The 20,306-nt window shown below is 47.0% G+C and overlaps 4 protein-coding genes across 4 annotated transcripts; 3 read left to right on the top strand and 1 right to left on the bottom strand.

The window, feature by feature from the left end:
• The first annotated feature begins 15,342 nt into the window (after positions 1–15,342).
• Positions 15,343–16,050, top strand: LOC145945164 (uncharacterized). The gene has a single exon (XM_083053988.1). The coding sequence runs from the start codon at positions 15,343–15,345 to the stop codon at positions 16,048–16,050; it is 708 nt and encodes a 235-aa protein (XP_082910114.1).
• Positions 16,051–16,108: 58 nt separating this feature from the next.
• Positions 16,109–16,768, top strand: LOC145945163 (uncharacterized). The gene has a single exon (XM_083053987.1). It carries the CDS (start codon positions 16,109–16,111, stop codon positions 16,766–16,768), a length of 660 nt encoding a protein of 219 aa, XP_082910113.1.
• A 56-nt stretch (positions 16,769–16,824) lies between these two features.
• LOC145945161 (uncharacterized) lies at positions 16,825–17,439 on the top strand. The gene is made up of 2 exons (XM_083053986.1): positions 16,825–17,128; positions 17,249–17,439. The coding sequence occupies exons 1-2, from the start codon at positions 16,825–16,827 to the stop codon at positions 17,437–17,439; spliced, it is 495 nt and encodes a 164-aa protein (XP_082910112.1).
• A 946-nt stretch (positions 17,440–18,385) lies between these two features.
• LOC145945160 (protein GVQW3-like) lies at positions 18,386–18,769 on the bottom strand. Its single transcript, XM_083053985.1, has one exon. The coding sequence runs from the start codon at positions 18,767–18,769 to the stop codon at positions 18,386–18,388; it is 384 nt and encodes a 127-aa protein (XP_082910111.1).
• Positions 18,770–20,306: the final 1,537 nt, after the last annotated feature.

Genomic DNA, 20,306 nt, shown 5'->3' with positions numbered 1-20,306 from the left:
TGCACGATACTATTTGAGACACTGATAATCGACATTCGCAGCATCTATCTCCCAAAAGTAAAATGTATCTTTCAGTATCGTGTTTCCGCAAAGCACGAGCACGTGAAAATAAGTCATTGACTCGCAAAAAACATGCTGCGCAAAATTTGTCGTTATTAACTTCATAATAAAAAGAAATGCAACACATTTTTTGTAGTTCGTCAATATCGTGGATATCAGCTCGTTTTAGAACCCGCACTTGTTTTTGTTCAGTAAGGTCCGCACTACACTCACTATCATAATCGGAGTCTTCTAAAATTCTTATTTTATCATCATCATCGGATGATTCTTCTTCTATGTTCATAACTTCTTCATTGTCCACTTCTTCGACATCTATATACATGTCTTCATCTTCCTCAATGGCCTCATTATTCTCAAAGGCCTTTTCTGCATTTTCGATGACACTCACATCTTCATCACTATCTTCGATGATAATTACTTCTTCTATGTTCATTATTTTTTCTTCTCACTTGCAATTCACACAGGACACTTAGCTCGCCTCGGTCCTGGCGGGATTACCACCCATGGAGCTCCTGGCGTGCGCCTACAAGAGGGCGTACGAAAGGACCAGGGAGTGGAATGGGTTACAAACTTACCGAGAGGGATCGAGGCATCGTCAAGGCGCAAGCCCGACGACACATGATGGAGGAATGGGGGGACTGGCTGAGAAACATCCCCCCATCCAATTCGGGCAGAAGAGTCGTCGGAGCCATGGGACCTGTGTTAGAAGAATGGGTGGACAGGTCCCACGGCTGGATGTCGTATCACCTTACACAGATATTCGCCGGACATGGCTGTTTCGGCGAGTATCTGTGTAGGATAGGTAAGGAGCGCACCACGCAGTGCTATCACTGTGACGGGGACGAGGACACGGCGCAGCACACGCTGGAATTTTGTCCAGCGTGGGCAGAAGAGCGCCGTGTCCTTGTCCAGAAAACGGGAGAGGATCTGTCGCTCCCGGCCATCGCCGCAAAGATGGCCGGGAGAGAGGAAGTATGGGAGGCGGTCTCCTCTTTCTGCTTCAAAGTTATGACGCAGAAGGAGGAGGCCGAAAGAGAGCGGGAGAGACGGGGAAGAAGGGGGAGACTCCCTCTCTCCCCCGAATCCCGGGAGGAGAGGGACGACCCCTCCTGGCTGCCTGGGCGAAGAAACCGCCATGGTGGTGGTCGGGGGCGGGTCGGGCCTGGGGGGACCGTGGCCGGGAGGGCGCGAGGGAGAGAGGCGGAAAGGCAACGGGAAAGAACCCGCGACAGCGAGGAGGGAGATGGCGACGGGGTCCAGAGAAGAGGAGGAATTAGGAGACCCCGTCGCCAACAACACCGAACCCGGTGACAACAAAGGGGAACCTAGGTTCCCCCAATTGTCGCCGGGAGGGGCCGCCTCTCAGAGAGAGGCGGCCAAACAAACTTAGCGATAGGCCGGGTGAGGGGCGCTGTGCCCCCCTCGCCTGGTGAAGTAGAAAGAAGTGGCCCGTGAGGGCGGAGTGGTTGGGCGAGGGGCGCTATGCCCCCCTCGCCCGGCGCCAGAGAGGAAGGGCCCGCAAGGGCGAGATAGTAGTAGTCCCAGGAGGAGGACGGGGGCGGGTGTCGCCCGGCCGGCGGTCGCACGGCATAGGCCTTGCGGCCGGGGGTCGGGCGGCATCCGTCCCCGCCCATGCCGAGTTCCTCCCCTTGGGGAGGGCCTCGGCGATGCCCACGGGCCGATGGTCGAATCCCGCAGAGGGAAGGAACCGCGACGCGGGGGCACGGGGACCACAGGCGCTCACTAGGAGCCCCATTGCACGTGGTCCCCCGGGTAGGGACGCGGCAGGGGCGGCCCTCTCACCGGTGCCTTACAGCGCCGATGGGAGGGCACCACTGCCTACGGCGAGGACTCCTCCCCTTCTGGGGGGAGCCCCCGGGAGAAGGGGAGCGTCGGCCGAATCTCCTTTCCCTTCTGGGAGGGAGAGGAAGCCCCGTTCCAGGAGCGGGGGGTGGCGGCTCGAGCGGGATACTCGAGCCGTGACCCCGCCCCCAAACTTTTTGGGAGCGTGGGGGTGGTGCCCCCTGCGCCGCAATCGGGTAGGTTCCGCACGATGCGCGGGGGAGAGTATCTTCCTCTCGGGGAAGATGCTCTCCCGGGAAAGGTAGGCTCGGAGACGGTTCGAGACTTTTTGACGTGGAGACAGACCCTCTCCATAAGTTTCAGCCCCATCCCCTCAAAAATTATCACAATTCTTCCTAGAAAAAATTCGAGCGGCCGGACATTGGCGCTGATACGTTTTTGCAGCGCTATTTGTTTATAAAAATTCAAGCAGCCGGACATCGGCGCTTCCTAAACAATGAGAAAGAATCCCGCTTAGGGGGAGGGGAAAGGTATCGCAAAGGCTGCCGAATATCGGCGCGTAATGCAACACGGTCTTTTACCGCGAAAACACGTGTCCCGACGTGTTCATTGCGATAAGCGCGACCCCCCAAGATCCCATCAGATGGATGAGGGGAGCGGGAGGTACCGCGAGGGCGGCCGAATGTCGGCAAAATTATCGCAAAAGAATTCTTCCTAAACAATGAGGAAGAAACGTCGCAGCCTTATGGGCAAGGGAGGGGGAGGGCGGAAGTACCGCCAAAGCGCGTCGCCTTATGGGGGAGGGGAGGGAAGGAACCGCGAGGGCGGCCGAATATCGGCGCTCACTTTGCGGTGTTTTGTTTATAATAACATGTTAGATAATTCAAAGTAATACAATACGCTGTTTTGTTTATGAAAAACAATACGCGATAAGCGTCTCCCACACAGCGATAAGCGCCCCCGCCCCGCGTGACGTCATCCCCCTCGCCAACGAGATCCCCCCCGCCAGCGGACGTCATACCCCTCGCCAGGGAGAACCCCCACGCCCCGCACCCCCCTCGGAGGACCCGAGTTAGAACTCTCGTAGTATTCCTACTCGAGTTACCAGTAGATATTGAATTTTCTAATTACACATATAAATTAATCGCAGCAATAGAATATATTGGTGGTAATAACAAACATGAAATAGGACATTATGTTGCACATTGTCGTCGAATATCAGGAAATTGGGAAATATACGATAACAAAAACAAAAACAAAACATCAATATTAACACCAAAAAGAACACTTTTACAGAAAAAAAATTATCTCTCCTTATATATCGTATATAAAACCATAAACTAAACTATTTTCCATTTACTATCATTTTACAAAGTTATTTAATAATTATTAGCAACTATAATGTTGATACGTTACTATTACATTTATTTTTAAAAAGTATATGCCCTACTATTTAATACCAATAATATTAGAATAATTAAATTTTATGAATTTAACCAAACGACTTTAATCAACTCTCATGGCTCACTTTACAGTATAATAGGAAAGCTAAATTCGCTTATTTCTTAAGAATTATTTTCAGAAGAAACTGATTAAAATACTCTGAAAACCGCTGTACTTCCGGTCCCTTTGAGGTACAAACGATTTGAAGGGAGGTACAAACGGGTACAAACGATTCTCTTTCGAGTGGCGTCGGCCGTTTTTCGAAATCTCAAAAAATAGGAAAAGTACCTCTTGGTCGAATTTTGAAAAGTCTGTACTTCCGGTCCCTTTGAGGTACAAACGATTTGAATGGATGTACAAACGGGTACAAACGATTCTCTTTCGAGTGGCGTTGGCCGTTTTTCGAAATCTCAAAAAATAGCAAAAGTACCTCTTGGTCGAATTTTGAAAAGTCTGTACTTTCGGTCCCTTTGAGGTACAAACGATTTGAATGGAGGTACAAACGGATACAAACGATTCTCTTTCGAGTGGCGTCGGCCGTTTTTCGAAATCTCAAAAAATAGAAAAAGTACCTCTTGGTCGAATTTTGAAAAGTCTGTACTTCCGGTCCCTTTGAGGTACAAACGATTTGAATGGAGGTACAAACGGGTACAAACGATTCTCTTTCGAGTGGCGTCGGCCGTTTTTCGAAATCTCAAAATATAGCAAAAGTACCTCTTGGTCGAATTTTGAAAAGTCTGTACTTCCGGTCCCTTTGAGGTACAAACGATTTGAATGGAGGTACAAACGGGTACAAACGATTCTCTTTCGAGTGGCGTCGGCCGTTTTTCGAAATCTCAAAATATAGCAAAAGTACCTCTTGGTCGAATTTTGAAAAGTCTGTACTTCCGGTCCCTTTGAGGTACAAACGATTTGAATGGAGGTACAAACGGATACAAACGATTCTCTTTCGAGTGGCGTCGGCCGTTTTTCGAAATCTCAAAAAATAGGAAAAGTACCTCTTGGTCGAATTTTGAAAAGTCTGTACTTCCGGTCCCTTTGAGGTACAAACGATTTGAATGGAGGTACAAACGGGTACAAACGATTCTCTTTCGAGTGGCGTCGGCCGTTTTTCGAAATCTCAAAATATAGCAAAAGTACCTCTTGGTCGAATTTTGAAAAGTCTGTACTTCCGGTCCCTTTGAGGTACAAACGATTTGAATGGAGGTACAAACGGGTACAAACGATTCTCTTTCGAGTGGCGTTGGCCGTTTTTCGAAATCTCAAAAAATAGGAAAAGTACCTCTTGGTCGAATTTTGAAAAGTCTGTACTTCCGGTCCCTTTGAGGTACAAACGATTTGAATGGAGGTACAAACGGGTACAAACGATTCTCTTTCGAGTGGCGTCGGCCGTTTTTCGAAATCTCAAAAAATAGGAAAAGTACCTCTTGGTCGAATTTTGAAAAGTCTGTACTTCCGGTCCCTTTGAGGTACAAACGATTTGAATGGATGTACAAACGGGTACAAACGATTCTCTTTCGAGTGGCGTTGGCCGTTTTTCAAAATCTCAAAAAATAGCAAAAGTACCTCTTGGTCGAATTTTGAAAAGTCTGTACTTCCGGTCCCTTTGAGGTACAAACGATTTGAATGGAGGTACAAACGGATACAAACGATTCTCTTTCGAGTGGCGTCGGCCGTTTTTCGAAATCTCAAAAAATAGGAAAAGTACCTCTTGGTCGAATTTTGAAAAGTCTGTACTTCCGGTCCCTTTGAGGTACAAACGATTTGAATGGAGGTACAAACGGGTACAAACGATTCTCTTTCGAGTGGCGTTGGCCGTTTTTCGAAATCTCAAAAATGACGAAACTATCTCTTGGTCGAATTTTGAAAAGTCTGTACTTCCGGTTCCTTTAGGGTACAAACGATTTGAATGGAGGTACAAACGGGTACAAACAATTCTCCTTCGAGTGGCGTCGGCCGTTTTTGGGTATCTAAAAAAATGACGAAGCTACCTATTGGTCGAATTTTGAAAAGCCTGTACTTCCGGTTCCTTTGAGGTACAAACGATTTGAATGGAGGTACAAACAGGTACAAACGATTCTCTTTCGAGTGGCGTTGGCCGTTTTTCGAAATCTCAAAAAATAGCAAAAGTACCTCTTGGTCGAATTTTGAAAAGTCTGTACTTCCGGTCCCTTTGAGGTACAAACGATTTGAATGGAGGTACAAACGGGTACAAACGATCCTCTTTCGAGTGGCATCGGCCGTTTTCCGTAATCTCAAAAAATGACGAAACTACCTCTTAGTCGAATTTTGAAAGGTCTGTACTTCCGGTTTCTTTCAGGTACAAACGATTTTAAAGGAGGTACAAACTGCTACAAACGATTCTCTTTCGAATGGCTGTAATGAAATTAAAATATCTTAAAGTTGGGCGCTGGCGATTTTTTCACCTCCTGGTATTTTTTAACCCTTTGAGGTACAAACGAAAAATCAAACGGTACATACGAGGTACAAACGAACTGTATTATTTATTTTTATTTTTTTTTAAGTTGGGCGCCAGGTTCACATCGGTAGTATTTAATTAGTGTATATTGTGTTAGATTTAAAAGTATACAATACACTAATTAGTGATCACGCAAGCTGCTTATTTTTCGCATTTTTATTTTTTCAGAAATACACAATTGACCCCCTGAATACAAGCCATAATATATGTATAAACTGCATTTTCTATATCTCTCATTGTTAACACGTGTCAAAAAATAAAAAGAAGAGAGTGAGCATGCCTCATCATCTTGTCATTTTCTAATGTTATTGTTAGATAAAAACAGAATGGTGGTATAAAGCATGCTTTCTCTGTTTAATTTTTAACGTCTCCTTAGCCGAGCACACAGTCTATTATGCGCGCGTTCGGGAGATATACGTCTATGGTTGCGATCTTTTAATGGAACGTGCTATAGATGGCGCTCGCTCAGCCGCCGAGAACACATGGGCGCTTGCTATATGCGTGCGCCAACGTACTATCTATCCTTACCGCTAGCAGTGTGCTGTTTGTTTTTGTGATTTGGCGTTCCGAGTTCCGATCTTCACTTGGTTTTCACGTGTTGTCGGTAGACGATTGCGGAAAAGCGAGACGTAAAGAATTTTTGAACAAAAGATAATCGGACGAAGTAGTAAATAGTTGTAGAAGAGTGAAAAACTTGAGCTATTGCATACCGACTTAATCATTATACATGCTGAATTGAGGTAAGTCATTGTTAGAAAATAAATATCTTTTTATCGTGTGTTTTCTCATCAAAATGATAAATTTCATATAGCCAGTATATCATTCTCACATATTATGAAACTATCGTTGTATAGATGCGTACAACATTTCTATCTAATCTATAAAGCTCTGTTCCGCAAAACGCATTTCATTACATTTAAGTATAGTATATGTTACGTATATTATAGTTAAATGCGATGAAATGTGCTTTACGGAACAGAGCTTAAATCCGTGAAAGTGTTCTATATCGCGTGACTTGTTCGTTTTTTGTCACATAGCAGAGCCATACTGTGTCAACAAAATATCCTATATTTATAAAACATCATTCGAAGACCGCAGTCTTATGCGATATTCATAATTTTCAATATCAAGGGCATAGTTCTTACGTGGAAGAGTTCTACGTGTTCCTGCCCCTCACGTATACACGTAGCCAGAACCACACTGAACGAGGTACGTAATTATGGAAAAATTTAATCTGCTTTTACAATGTTATTCTTTAGTCCGTACTGGTGGGTCATTTTTACCCGTGATTTTTAACAGCGTCAATTTCAAACGAATGTTGTAAAACAATAAATTCAAATCAATTATTTTCAAAATTTATTATTCTGGTCTTTATTTACAAGGATCAAAAAAAGTAAATAATTTTTTTCAGATTTTTAAAAACACATATATTAATAAACATGTCAAAAAATACTGACCCACCTGTACGAGGGAGCCAAAATAATAAGAGTTATTGTTTAGGCCGTTAGCCAAGCCTCCCCCGGGCCCTCCCAGGCCCCACAAAAAGAAGAAGGGAGGAGCTGGAGGAGGCTCCGGGGATGGCTTAGCCTCCCCCGGGCCTTCCCAGGAACAAATGGAGGCGCCCAAACCCCAGCAAGTCCGCAAGGGAAAGGGCGCCCCCAAGAAACAGGTTAAGGAGGCGGGAGCAGCCGCTCCTGCAACTTAGAATGAGTTAGTGGAGGTGGTTATGGAGGAGGCCTAAACTGCGCATATTATGACGCGCATAGGCCTCCTCCAAACTAATTTGAACCACTGCGCCAGGGCCCAGGATCTTTTTCTACATACCCTGGCGCAGTGGAGATGCGGTATAGGGATCCGAGCCGTATCGCGTACCACCGGACAACCCGTGCTGGGCAAGTTGCGATGCGGGCTCGGTCGCGATCACCTGGAGACAGGAGATCGGTTCCCCTCCGTGCACTAAAATCGGAAGGGGACGAGGATTCGTAGCCGTCGAGTGGGGCCCACTGTGGGTGATTGGGTGTTATATCCCCCCCAGTATAGACCTCGCCACGTTCGGGGATATCCTCGACGAGATATCTCTCGTCGTCCAGAGGAGACTCCCCGAACCAATTGTGGTTGCCGGGGACTTTAATGCCAAGTCTAGGCATTGGGGTTCCCGGCGTACGGACCGAAAAGGCGGGGTCTTAGAAGAATGGGCAGCGGTTCTCGACCTCTGCATCGTAAATCAGGGGTCGAGAAGCACCCTCGTCCGGCCGCAGGGGGAGTCCATCATTGACTTGACATGGGCATCTCCCGCTGCGGCGGACAGAATTAGGGACTGGCGGGTGATGAACGAAGAGACCCTCTCTGACCATTTATATATTCGGATGAGGGTCGACATCACCCGCCGGGGGGTGCTGAATCGCGCCCAAGGGGGGGACCTACCCAAACGGTGGGCCCTTGCTAAATTGGATCCGGACAAACTGGTGGCAGCCATGCTCTCAGCCACCTGGTCTGGTACAATAGCACCACAAGAAATAAAAGACCAGGTGGCATGGCTCGGGGAGACCATGGAGAACGCGTGCAACGTCTCCATGCCCCGAGCCAAACCGAGGCCTCAAAGGGCGGCGTATTGGTGGACAGAGGAGATCGCGGATTTAAGACGCGCCTCCGTCCAGGCCAAACACCGTTATAGGAGGTTGAGAGGAAGAGGCCTGGGCAACGATGACGAGGGCATGGTAGGGGCGTTGGAGCGTTACAGAGAAACCCGTAACGCTCTGAGCGCCGCCATCAGAGCGTCGAAGGCGAGGTCCTGGGACGAGCAACTCCAGGGCCTCAATGCCGACCCTTGGCGTCCATATAAGGCAGTCATGAGAAAGCTGCGGAGATGGACGCCCCCCGTGACGGAGGCATTGGACGCCGAAGTGCTGGAAAACATCTTAGAGACCCTCTTCCCACAATGCGACAGGGTTCCCGAGCTATACGTCAGGGAGCCCTTCGCGTGGGAAGAGGAGTACGAGGTGTCCAATGCTGAGTTGGCCGGGGTTGCCAAAAGGCTTAGGACCCGGGGAAACAAAGCCCCGGGGCCTGACGGCATCCCCGGAAGGGTCTGGCTATACGCCTTGAAGCGGAGTACTTGTCTGGACCAATACGACGGCTGCTAACCGACTGTCTCAGGTCGGGTGAGTTCCCCCCAGTCTGGGGTAAGGCCAATCTGGTCCTTATCCCAAAAGGGGGCAGAACGGACGGAGCGCCTTCCGCATACAGGCCCATTTGCCTGCTCAACGAGGTCGGCAAAATTTTCGAAAGGATCATAGCCGACCGAGTCGTCAGGCAGAGAGGGAAGTGGGGCCTGACCTCCACGAGGACCAGTTCGGATTCCGCGAACACAGATCAACGACGGACGCGATCCTACGCGTTCGCGGAATCCGAGGCTGAAGAGGGCAGGGTAGTTGTCGGCGTTGCACTAGACATTACAAACGCCTTCAACACCCTGCCTTGGGGGAAGGTGAGGGGCACCTTAATAGACCATGGCGTCCCACAATATCTCGTGGAGGTCATTAAGGCCTGCTTCCGGGACCGGAGCCTGGAGTACCGGAACAAAGCCGGTACCAAGTGCGGAAGGCAAGTGTCGTGTGGTGTCCCACAGGGGTCAGTTTTGGGCCCGCTGTTGTGGGACATCACCTATGACACAGTGCTTCGTTCTGCCCTCCCCTCCGGCTGTCGAGTCGTCTGCTATGCGGACGACACGATAGTCCTGGCAGGGGGGAATGACTGGGGGGAATCAAGAGGGAAGGCGAATCTCGCGGTGGCGTGGTGCGTGCAATTAGGGAACTGGGCCTTAAGGTGGCTCCCCATAAAACGGAGGCCATCTTTTTCCATGATGGCTCCCAGGGGAACCCACCAAAGGCTCATGTCATCGTGGACAGCATCCCCGTTCGGCAAATAGCACTTCGACGCGCACTTCGGTCGTCTGGAAGAAAGGGCCAGTGGGGTAGCGGCGGCACTTAGCCGCCTGCTGCCCAATCTTGGCGGGCCGGACGACCGGGTGCGCAGGTTGTATGCGGCAATTGTCAACTCTGTAACCCTTTACGGGTCACTGGTATGGGCGGGCCAGGAGACGGATCCGGGATATACTTCGCCGGATCCAGAGGAGAATGGCCAACCGCGTCGTCCGCGGTTACAGGACGGTGTCGCATGCAGCGGCCTCGACCCTCGCTGGACTACCTCCCATGGAGCTCCAGGCATACGCCTACAAGAGGGCGTATGAAAGAATAAGAGAGCTCCGTGGGATGGGGTTCAAAATAACTAAGAGGGCCCGAGGCATAGTCGGAGCGCAAACCCGACGACAAATGCTAGAGGAATGGGGGGATTGGCTGGAGAACATCCCCCATCCAACTCGGAAGAGAGAGTCGTCGGGGCCGTGAGGCCTATAATGAAAGAGTGGGTGGATAGGCCTCACGGATGGATGTCGTACCACCTTACACAGATATTCGCCGGACATGGTTGTTTCGGCGAATATCTGTGTAAGATAGGGAAAGAGCGCACCACGCAGTGCTATCATTGTGACGGGGACAGGGACACGGCGCAGCACACGCTGGAATTCTGTCCGGCGTGGGCAGAGGAACGCCGTGTCCTCGTTCAAATTATCGGGGAGGATCTGGCGCTCCCGACCATCGCTGCTAAGATGGTCGGGAGCGAGGAAGCGTGGGAGGCGGTCTCCTCCTTCTGCTTCAAAGTTATGACGCAGAAGGAGGAGGCCGAAAGAGAACGGGAGAGGCGGGGAAGAAGGGGGAGATTCCCTCTCGCCCCTGAATCCCGGGAGAGGGACGATCCCTCCTGGCTGCCTGGGCGAAGAAATCGCCGCGGTGAGGGCCAGGGGCGGGTCGGGCCCGGGGGGTCAGTGGCCGGGAGGGCGCGAGGGAGAGAAGGTGCCCGTGGTAGATGGGGTGGTGGCGGGGGCGGCCCGCCGTGGCGGGGACGCGGAGGCGGACCCCCCCGTCGCAGGAGAAGAAGACGCCCCCCGGAGGGGGCGGAGTAGAAGACGGGTGGTGGGGCGAGGGGCGCGGTGCCCTCCTCGCCCGTTTGTGGAGGAGGAGGCACGTTAGCGTGGAGCAGTCCAAGGAGGAGGGCGGGGGCGGGTGCCGCCCGGCTGGCGGCCGCACGGCGTAAGCCCTGCGGTCGGGCGGCGTCTGCCCCCGCCCATGCCGAGTTCCTCCCCCAGAGGAGGGTCTCGGCGCTGCCCCCGGGTCGATGGTCGAATCCCGTTAGGGTGGGAACCGCGGCCCGGGGGCAGGGGGGACCACACCGGGACTCACTAGGAACCCCATTGCACGTGGTCCTCCCCGGGTAGGGACGCGGCAGACGGGGGCCCTCTCACCGGTGCCTTAGAGCGCCGGTGAGAGGGCACCACTGCCTGCGGACGCGTTTTCCCCCCCTTCTGGGAGGAATTCCCAGAAGTAGGGCTCCCGGTGCGCTGGCCGAATCTCTTTTCCCTCTTGGGAGAGAGAGGGGGCCTCGTTCCGGGGGCGGGGGGTGACGGTTCGAACGGGAAAACTCGAGCCGTGACCCCGCCCCCCAAACTTTTTGGGAGGGCGCGGCGTGGAGGTTGTGCCCCTCTGCGTCGCAACCGGGTAGGATCCACACGATGACGGGGGAGAGTATCTTCCTCTCGGGGAAGATGCTCTCCCGGGACAGGTAGGGCCAGATGATGGCGGGAAGTGATGCAATTGCTGGTTCCCCGCCATCACCGTAAGCGCCAGCGCAGGCACACGCTGTGGTTTTATTGCGGTAGGTCTTGGGCCCCCTGATCGATCCACCAGTGGACCGGCCAAGAGGAACAAGGAGTCCTCTACCCGGAGGGCGAGGGTACCATGATGGTTTCCACAGCGTAAAAAAAAAAAAAAAGGTCGTTAGCCAATAATTTTGATTTATATAGTATTATATTCATCTGCCGCGAGAGACGCCTTTAAGTTCCTATATTATATATTTAGCGAGTTGGCAAGACTGAAAATGCTACAGGGATTCCCCCTCGTTGTGTAGTAGTATGCGCGCCACCGCTAACAAGCAGTGAAAAAGGTGGCTAATAAAGTTTAGTGCGATATACACATTCCATTACGATTTATTCCAACAAACCTAAAGCGAGCAACAAATACGAATAAAAGAGAAAATACGTGCCATGCACACGGTTAAACAAGAGCCGCATTAACATATGGTCCTTCGAGCCGGATCTCGAACGTTTCTCGCGAAATAGAGGTTAGGTGACTGGTGCGTGCGATAACCGACAGGTAATAGTTTTCGTACCAAGCACGAGCATATAATCTCAGTGGTGATTATTACGAGCGTGAAATATTCGAGAGTAATAAGTCATTTCGAATCATTTGAGTGGTGTAGCAAGGTACGTCACAGCACGCCGTATACACGAGGCAAGATCAGGACGCCATTGTCTATACAGCACGGAAGAAAGCACGGATATTAACAACATTTGAAACAGCGTCAATATGTCAGAGGAAGAGCAAGTATGTCGCCTCGCCAAGGCGAAAAGAACGCAAGCTAAATCAACATGCACCCGTGGAAAAACTTTCATCGACGAGTTGACAACAAGGCAGATTTCGGTCATCGAACTACGACAAAGGCAAGCAAAATTTCGAGAATGCTGGCAAGCATTCGAGGATGCGCAATCGCAAATTGAGCTAATAGAAACTACAAAAGAACAGGTAATTGCACACAATACCGAGCGTATGGCGTTTGAGGATAGATACTTTGCGATTGACGCTAAATTCGAGGAGATGATTATAGAAATGAGTACAGAGCATGCCGGCGCTGGCGGTCATAATCCGTTAGATGTACACGCGCGTCACGATAATAATCAGCTACCGAACATAAACATGCGTCTGCGAATCGATTTGCCAACGTTTTCCGGTTCATACGAGGATTGGCATCCATTTCGCGACATATTTAATTCAATGATACATCAAAATATTGCTTTACCGACGATTCAAAAGATGCACTATTTAAAGGCATCGCTCAAAAACGAGGCTGCGGATGTCATTAGTTCTTTAGAGTTGTCGGCAGAAAACTATTCAGAAGCATGGGCAATGTTAAACGAGCGATACGATAATCAACGCGTAATCGTACAAAAACATATTAAGGCTATTTTTGAATATGCACCATTGCACAAAGAAAATCATATTGAGCTTCGACAATTTCTAGATACCGTTTTAAAGCATTTGAGGGCTCTCAAAGTTGAAGAGGCACACGGATCACTGGGACGATCTCATCATGCACATCATTACCAGCAAGCTGGCACCAGCCACCAACAAGGAATGGGAAACTAGTCTTAAGGATTCTAATATACCCGCACTCAAGGAACTAACCGATTTTCTTTCGCACAGATGCCGCGCATTAGAGGCGATTGATAGAAAACCACAGGGTACGATATCAGCAGTGAATATTGATAAGCCCAGCTTAAGAAAATCCACGTCAGCAAATGTGGTAACTGATAAACAAGCATGCGGCTGCTGTAAAGGTGATCATCCAATTTTTCGTTGTAATAAACTTCTCGAACTTTCAGTCGACAAACGTATTCAAGAAATAAAGGGACTCAAGCTGTGCCTGAATTGTCTGAAGTCTAGCGAGCATCGAGCAAAGCAGTGTAATGCCGGTTCATGCAAAAAATGCAACAAAAGACACAATACGTTGCTTCACATGGATTTGACGTCGCAGCCCAAAGACTCGGAACTCCGCGGATTCTAGTGCTCTTATTCAATCGTCAAACACAAGCGTACATCATTTGGCACCATCGACGGGTCATCACGTGTTATTGTCCACAGCGATCGTTCACGTTCAAGATGCGAAAGGAAAGGTACATCCCTGTCGTGCGCTTCTCGATAACGGTTCGCAATTGAACTTTGTGAGTGCCGAACTAGTGAAGGAACTTGAACTTAGACAGGTTGCCACCTGTGTTCCGATCAATGGTGTTGGAGGCTCAAAGGCTGAAACTCATAGTACAGTCAAGGTAAAGTTGAATTCTCGTCTCAATGGTTTTAAAGCAGAGCTCAATTGCTTTATACTACGCACAATTACTCAGGATCTTCCAACGGTATCTATTAATCGAGCCGACATTCGCGTCCCATCTGGAATCACGCTAGCAGATCCAGAATTCCTAGAATCATCGAGAATTGACATGATCATAGGAGTAGAGATATTCTGGGACATCATGTGTATAGGGCAAATAAAGGCCACCGAGACGCAACCATGCTGGCAAAAGACACATCTTGGATGGATCGCAGCAGGTAGGGTGGTCGCCAGAACATCGCATGTGAAATCAACAATATGCAATTTCAGCGCAACTGATGAGCTAAATTATTTGATGAGGCAATTTTGGGAAGTCGAGCATGGCGCGCGGAGATCTAGAGCTTCACTTGAAGAGCGCAAGTGTGAAGAATACTTCGAGTCTACTGTCCGGCGGAATTCGTTTGGTAGATTCATCGTCAAGCTTCCCATCAAACAGGAAGAAATGTCTCGACTAGGTCAATCCAAGGATACAGCATTGCGAAGATTCAAGCATCTCGAGAGAAAGCTCAACCGTGATCCAACATTGAAGGAGGAATACAAGAAATTCATCCATGAATACGAATCATTGGGGCATATGAGAGAACTACAGGATAGTGATCCCAGTGCGATGCCTCATTATTATCTACCACATCACTGTGTAAGCAAGGAGGAAAATTCTACAACCAAGCTCAGGGTTGTATTCGATGCCTCCTGTAAGACCACTTCAGGCATTTCCCTCAACGATTCTCTCATGATCGGTCCTGTGCTGCAACAGGAATTATTTTCTATAATTGTAAGATTCCGGACATTCAAGTATGTTTTGATTGCAGATATTGCCAAAATGTACAGGCAGGTACTCGTAGACGAATCGCAAACTGCGTTGCAACGGATCATCTGGCGCGACGAACCGCACGAGCAAATAAAGGAATTCGAATTAGTAACCCTCACATATGGAACGGGTCCCGCATCGTTTCTGGCAATCAAATCGCTCAGAACTCTTGCTGAAAATGAGGCGAAAGATTTTCCTATTGGATCTCAAATAGTTCTGCGTGATTTCTACGTAGACGATTTGATCACTGGGGCAAATTCAAAGGTAAAGGCTTTACAAATCAGGGACGAAACCACGAAGCTGCTCGAAAAGGGTGGTTTCATATTACGCAAGTGGGCCTCTAACACGGCGGAGCTTCTTGAAGACATTCCGAAATCCTCGGTGACTTGTTCGATACGTTCATTGGATAAGGAAGGCATATTCAAGACTCTCGGAATTCAATGGAATCCTGTCGAGGATGTTTTCCAATACAGAATAGAAATAAACAAAGGTTATATTCAACGTCCGACGAAGAGAACGATATTGTCGGGCATCGCGCAAATTTTCGACCTGCTGGGGCTCCTCGGTCCTGTTATAGTTCTGGCAAAAATAATTATTCAAAAATTATAGACTTTACAGGTGGACTGGGACGAATCGCTGCCTTTGTATATATACACTGAATGGGTTACGTACAGATCTCAATTGAAGCAACTAAATGAACTTCGAATACCACGTATGGCATTGGATACTCAAACCATCGCTCGCATTGAGCTACATGGCTTCTGACGCCAGCCAAAATGCATATGGGTCATGCGTATATCTGCGAGTCACTGATCAAGATGGGTTACATCGCACGCGCTTATTGTGCTCAAGGTCTCGAGTTGCACCTGTGAAGGCGATATCCTTACCCAGATTAGAGTTGTGCGGTGCTCAGTTGTTAGCTCAATTAATTAACAAAATCCTTCCAATATTAGAGTTGCAGATACACGACACATACTATTGGACAGATGCTACCATTGTTTTGGATTGGATCCGGTCACCAAGCCGTAAATTCAACACCTTTGTCGCAAATAGAATTGGTGAAATTCAGGAACTCACGTCGATCGCAAGTTGGCATCACGTGGGAACTAACGAAAACCCGGCAGACATCTTATCTCGTGGCTTTAATCCTGAATCTCTGATTGGCTCGATTCTATGGTGGAACGGGCCACACTGGTTAAATGACGACAAATCGTCATGGCCTGAAGTTTTTCGGCATAATAGTAATCTTGAAGAATTACCAGAACAGCGAAAGGTAATCGTCGCCAATGTCGCATCGCAAGAAGAATTTAACATAATAGAAAGATTCTCATCCTACATTGCACTCGTGAGGACAATAGCGAGGTTCACCTATAATACACGCTCTGCTCCGAATCAAAGGTAAATTCGGTCCTATCACGGCGCAAGAGTTAGAAGCATAACGGAAGACCATCGTCAAGAGGATGCAGAGAATAGCATTTACAGAAGAAATAGAAGCTATCAAGAAGCAAGAATCAATAGGAAAGGGCAGTCGACTGCTCGGATTAAACCCTTTTCTAGATCAAGAGGGTTTTTCAAGAGTAGGCGGTCGTCTAAAGCACTCAGTTTTACCATATGAGACTAAACATCAGTTAATTTTGCCGGCTCACAATCGCTTCACTCAACTCGTCATTGAGTGGGAACATGTAAAGTTACTTCACGCCGGTCCTCAGGCTACATTGGGAGCTGTAAGATTGCGTTATTGGCCTTTAGGTGCTAGAGGAATCGTACGCTCCATCGTACATAAATGCATTCCATGCTTCAAGGCCCGACCTCATGCGTCGCAACAAGTCATGGGTGACCTCCCGTCATTTCGCGTCAAGCCATCGAGACCATTCAGCAATACAGGAGTGGATTATTGCGGACCAATTCTCATCAAAGAAGGGAAGCGTCGTAATGCAAAAAAATCTAAAGCATGGATTGCTATTTTTGTGTGTTTAGCTACCAAGGCTGTCCACATCGAATTGGAATCGGTTTTGAGCTCCGATGGATTTCTAAGCGCGTTGAAGAGATTTATTGGTCGACGTGGCAAACCGTCAGACATGTTTTCTGACAATGGCACCAATTTCGTAGGAGCCAATTAGAAGAACTCCGCGATCTCTTTAATCACGAGGAATTTCGGCACGATATAGTGAACAAGATGGCTGAAGACTCCATCACCTGGCACTTCATCCCTCCCAAGGCACCACATTTTGGCGGACTATGGGAGGCTGCGGTGCGTTCAACAAAGCATCATCTCTATAGAGTAACGTCTGACGGATCATTGACGTTTGAAGAGGCAGCTACTTTGCTAACTCAAATAGAAGCGATATTGAATTCGAGACCCTTAACACCTTTATCATCTGATCCTGAAGATTATTTCTACTTAACTCCTGGTCATTTTTTGATTGGGGATTCCCTTATTTCTTATCCTGAACCGAGTTTGCAGGAATTGCCGGAGAACCGTCTGTCACGGTGGCAGCGTATCGAGCAGGCAAGACAATGCTTCTGGAGGAGATGGTCTGTCGATTATCTGCAGTAACGTACGAAATGGAAGCAAAATAAAGGACCGCCGATTGAACCAGGTCAAATGGTGATCGTTCTGGAGAAGGATCTGCCACCTCAATCGTGGCTTATGGGTCGTATCGTTACTGTGCATCCCGGCACAGATGGAGTCGTCAGAGCAGCGAGTGTAAAGACAGTTAGAGGAATATTCAAACGGCCAGCAAACAAGCTTTGCGTATTACCAATTGAGGATAATATTTCATTTATCTAGTTCTGTTATAAAGGATACCTGTTCTGTTATCAGTTATGCGAATTGTAGGAAGTCATTTATTTGTATCATTTCTTTGTTTTATTATAGCATTTTGTTGATGAGCCTGACTACATCAAGGCGCGCGGTATGTTTAGGCCGTTAGCCAATAATTTTGATTTATATAGTATTATATTCATCTGCCGCGAGAGGCGCCTTTAAGTTCCTATATTATACGAGGGTGGTTTGAAAAGTCCGTGCAAAAATGAAAACTACTTAATTTTTCGGGATAAACTTTTTTTATTTTTCAACGTAGTCTCCTTTTAGGCTTATACACTTCGTCCAACGCTGCTCCAGTTTGTTGATCCCTTCCAAATAATAAGATTGGTCCAACTCTGCAAAATAGGCATTCGTTTCCGCAATCACCTCCTCGTTTGAATAAAATCTCTTTCCCCCCAGCCATTTCTTCATATTGGGGAACAAGTAGTAGTCCGAGGGAGCCAAATCTGGAGAATAGGGGGGATGCGGAACGAGTTGGAACCTTAATTCCATCAATTTTGCGGCTACAACTACAGATGAGTGAGCTGGTGCGTTGTCGTGATGGAAAAGGACTTTTTTGTGGGCCAATCGTGGACGTTTTTCTTGCAGCTCGGTTTTCAAACGGTCCAATAGCGATGAATAATATGCACCTGTAATAGTTTTGCCCTTTTCCAAATAGTCGATGAGGATTATTCCTTGCGAATCCCAAAAGACAGTCGCCATAACTTTCCCGGACGAAAGAACGGTCTTCGCCTTCTTTGGTGCAGACTCCCCGCTGGCAACCTATTGTTTGGACTGTTCCTTGGTCTCAGGCGTGTAGCGGTGTATCCATGTTTCGTCCACAGTGACGAAACGACGCTTAAAGTCCTGTGGATTCCGCTGAAACAGCTGCAAACCGTCCTTGGAACACCTCACACGATTTCGTTTGTTGTCAACTGTGAGCAATCGCGGCGGATCCCCATCTTGCGGATAGCTTTTTCATGCCCAAATGTTGATGCAAAATATTATGTACCCGTTCACTCGAGATGCCCACAGCACTAGCAATCTCGCGCACCTTCACTCTTCTATCATCCATCATCATATCATGGATTTTATCAATGATTTCTGGAATAATGACCTCAATAGGGCGTCCAGAACGTTCAGCGTCACTTGTGCTCATATGGCCACTCTGAAAATTTTGAAACCACTTATAAACTGTTCTAATCGAAGGTGCAGATTCACCATAATGTTTATCAAGCTTCTCCTTAGTCTTCTGAGGCGATTTGCCTTTCATAAAGTAATGTTTTATCAACACACGAAATTCTCTTTCATCCATTTTTTGGAAATCACTCGACTTTCTCGATTCAAACGAACGCCAAACACAGAGAAATAGACCGATCTGGCTGAAACTTGGTGTGTGTTCTTCCAAGAGATGCTACTAACTAAAAATAACCTCGATACGCACCAGTGGTGCCATCTCTCTGACTTTGCACGGACTTTTCAAACCACCCTCGTATATTTTGCGAGTTGGCAAGACTGAAAATGCTACAGGGATTCCCCCTCGTTGTGTAGTAGTATGCGCGCCGCTAACAAGCGAAAAAGGTGGCTAATAAAGTTTAGTGCGATATACACATTCCATTACGATTTATTCCAACAAACCTAAAGCGAGCAACAAATACGAATAAAAGAGAAAATACGTGCCATGCACACGGTTAAACAAGAGCCGCATTAACAGTTATATATTAGAACTTTCTGACACTGATTGTGTAGTTTTTTAATGTGTATATATATTATTTATTACTTTGAGAACTCACACAGCATGCATATCCAAAAAAAAACTGTTCAAGACATCCCAAAGTATATATGTGGGAGACAGTATTTCTTCGGAATGTCCTCTAACGTCTTTTGAATATACACATGCTGTATGAGAAAAAGATCACTTAATTAAAATCGCAAGAACTTTAACCTACCTACTTATTTTTACAAAAACAAAAATAATCCTGTTATTATCCTTAAATATATTAAATTGTTAGTTGTTAATATATACATAAATTCCACGTCAAGTGAGCCATAACATTTTTTCAAGTCAAGTAAACCTTAAATATTTTTAATAAGTGTTTTTTGTCTGTAATTTTTCCTTTATATATGTATATCAGTTTATACAAAAAAATTGGCACAATGAAGATTTGATAACTTTTCATGTTTTTAAGGACTTTCAATAAATAAAAAAAGTGTTTTCTATATTTCACAGGATGTAGATTGTCGTTAGAAATTTTATAGAACCCACTTTATTTAAATATTTTTCACTTTTTGTATTATCTGCTTTTAATTAATATTTTTATAATTTTCTTTTCTCATAGGGGAAACTTCATTTAAAAAATTAGGACTTTTATGCCAGAGTGCTTAAAATATTTCAAACAGTCACAAAATCACATTTAGAAAAAGTGTCCGAAGGAATGTGCATGCATGTATATACGAGGGGTCAATCACTGTGGCAATCACTGTACATTTCCTGATAAATATATTACAGCATAATATACAGCATATATACAGTAATAATTGTAATAAAACAGCCAACATTGCTAGAGTATTGCTAATATTGCCTGTTTTATTACAATTATTACTACACTGCTGCAATATATTGTAATGTGGATTCTCTAGAAAATTTTTAACGATAATCTGAATGCTGTGAAACGCAGAGAACACTCTTTATTTATTTAAAGATTTTTGGAAGCATGAAAAATAATCAAATCCTCATTGTGCCAATTTTTTTATAAACTGACGTACATACATATATGAAGATTCGAAGAAATTACATACAAATAAAAAATGCTTATTGTAAATACAGCTATTCTTTTGCTACCTATTTTAAA

Source organism: Prenolepis imparis, unplaced genomic scaffold, assembly GCF_030444845.1.
Source record: "Prenolepis imparis isolate NDT839.2.m4 unplaced genomic scaffold, iyPreImpa1.0 SCAF_14, whole genome shotgun sequence".
In the NCBI taxonomy this organism is placed as follows: Eukaryota; Metazoa; Arthropoda; class Insecta; order Hymenoptera; family Formicidae; genus Prenolepis; species Prenolepis imparis.
Note: the sequence above shows the minus strand (reverse complement) of the source record. Positions and strands in the feature narration are given on the sequence as shown.

Excerpts from the sequence above, each read along its gene's own strand:
- LOC145945164 (XM_083053988.1), top strand. The coding sequence starts at position 15,343 with ATGAACTTCGAATACCACGTATGGCATTGGATACTCAAACCATCGCTC.
- LOC145945163 (XM_083053987.1), top strand. The coding sequence starts at position 16,109 with ATGCAGAGAATAGCATTTACAGAAGAAATAGAAGCTATCAAGAAGCAA.
- LOC145945161 (XM_083053986.1), top strand. The coding sequence starts at position 16,825 with ATGGCTGAAGACTCCATCACCTGGCACTTCATCCCTCCCAAGGCACCA. Across the intron at positions 17,129-17,248 it reads GCAGGAATTGCCGGAGAACC|GTCAAATGGTGATCGTTCTG; the intron begins GTCTGTCACGGT and ends CGATTGAACCAG.
- LOC145945160 (XM_083053985.1), bottom strand. The coding sequence starts at position 18,769 with ATGGATGAAAGAGAATTTCGTGTGTTGATAAAACATTACTTTATGAAA.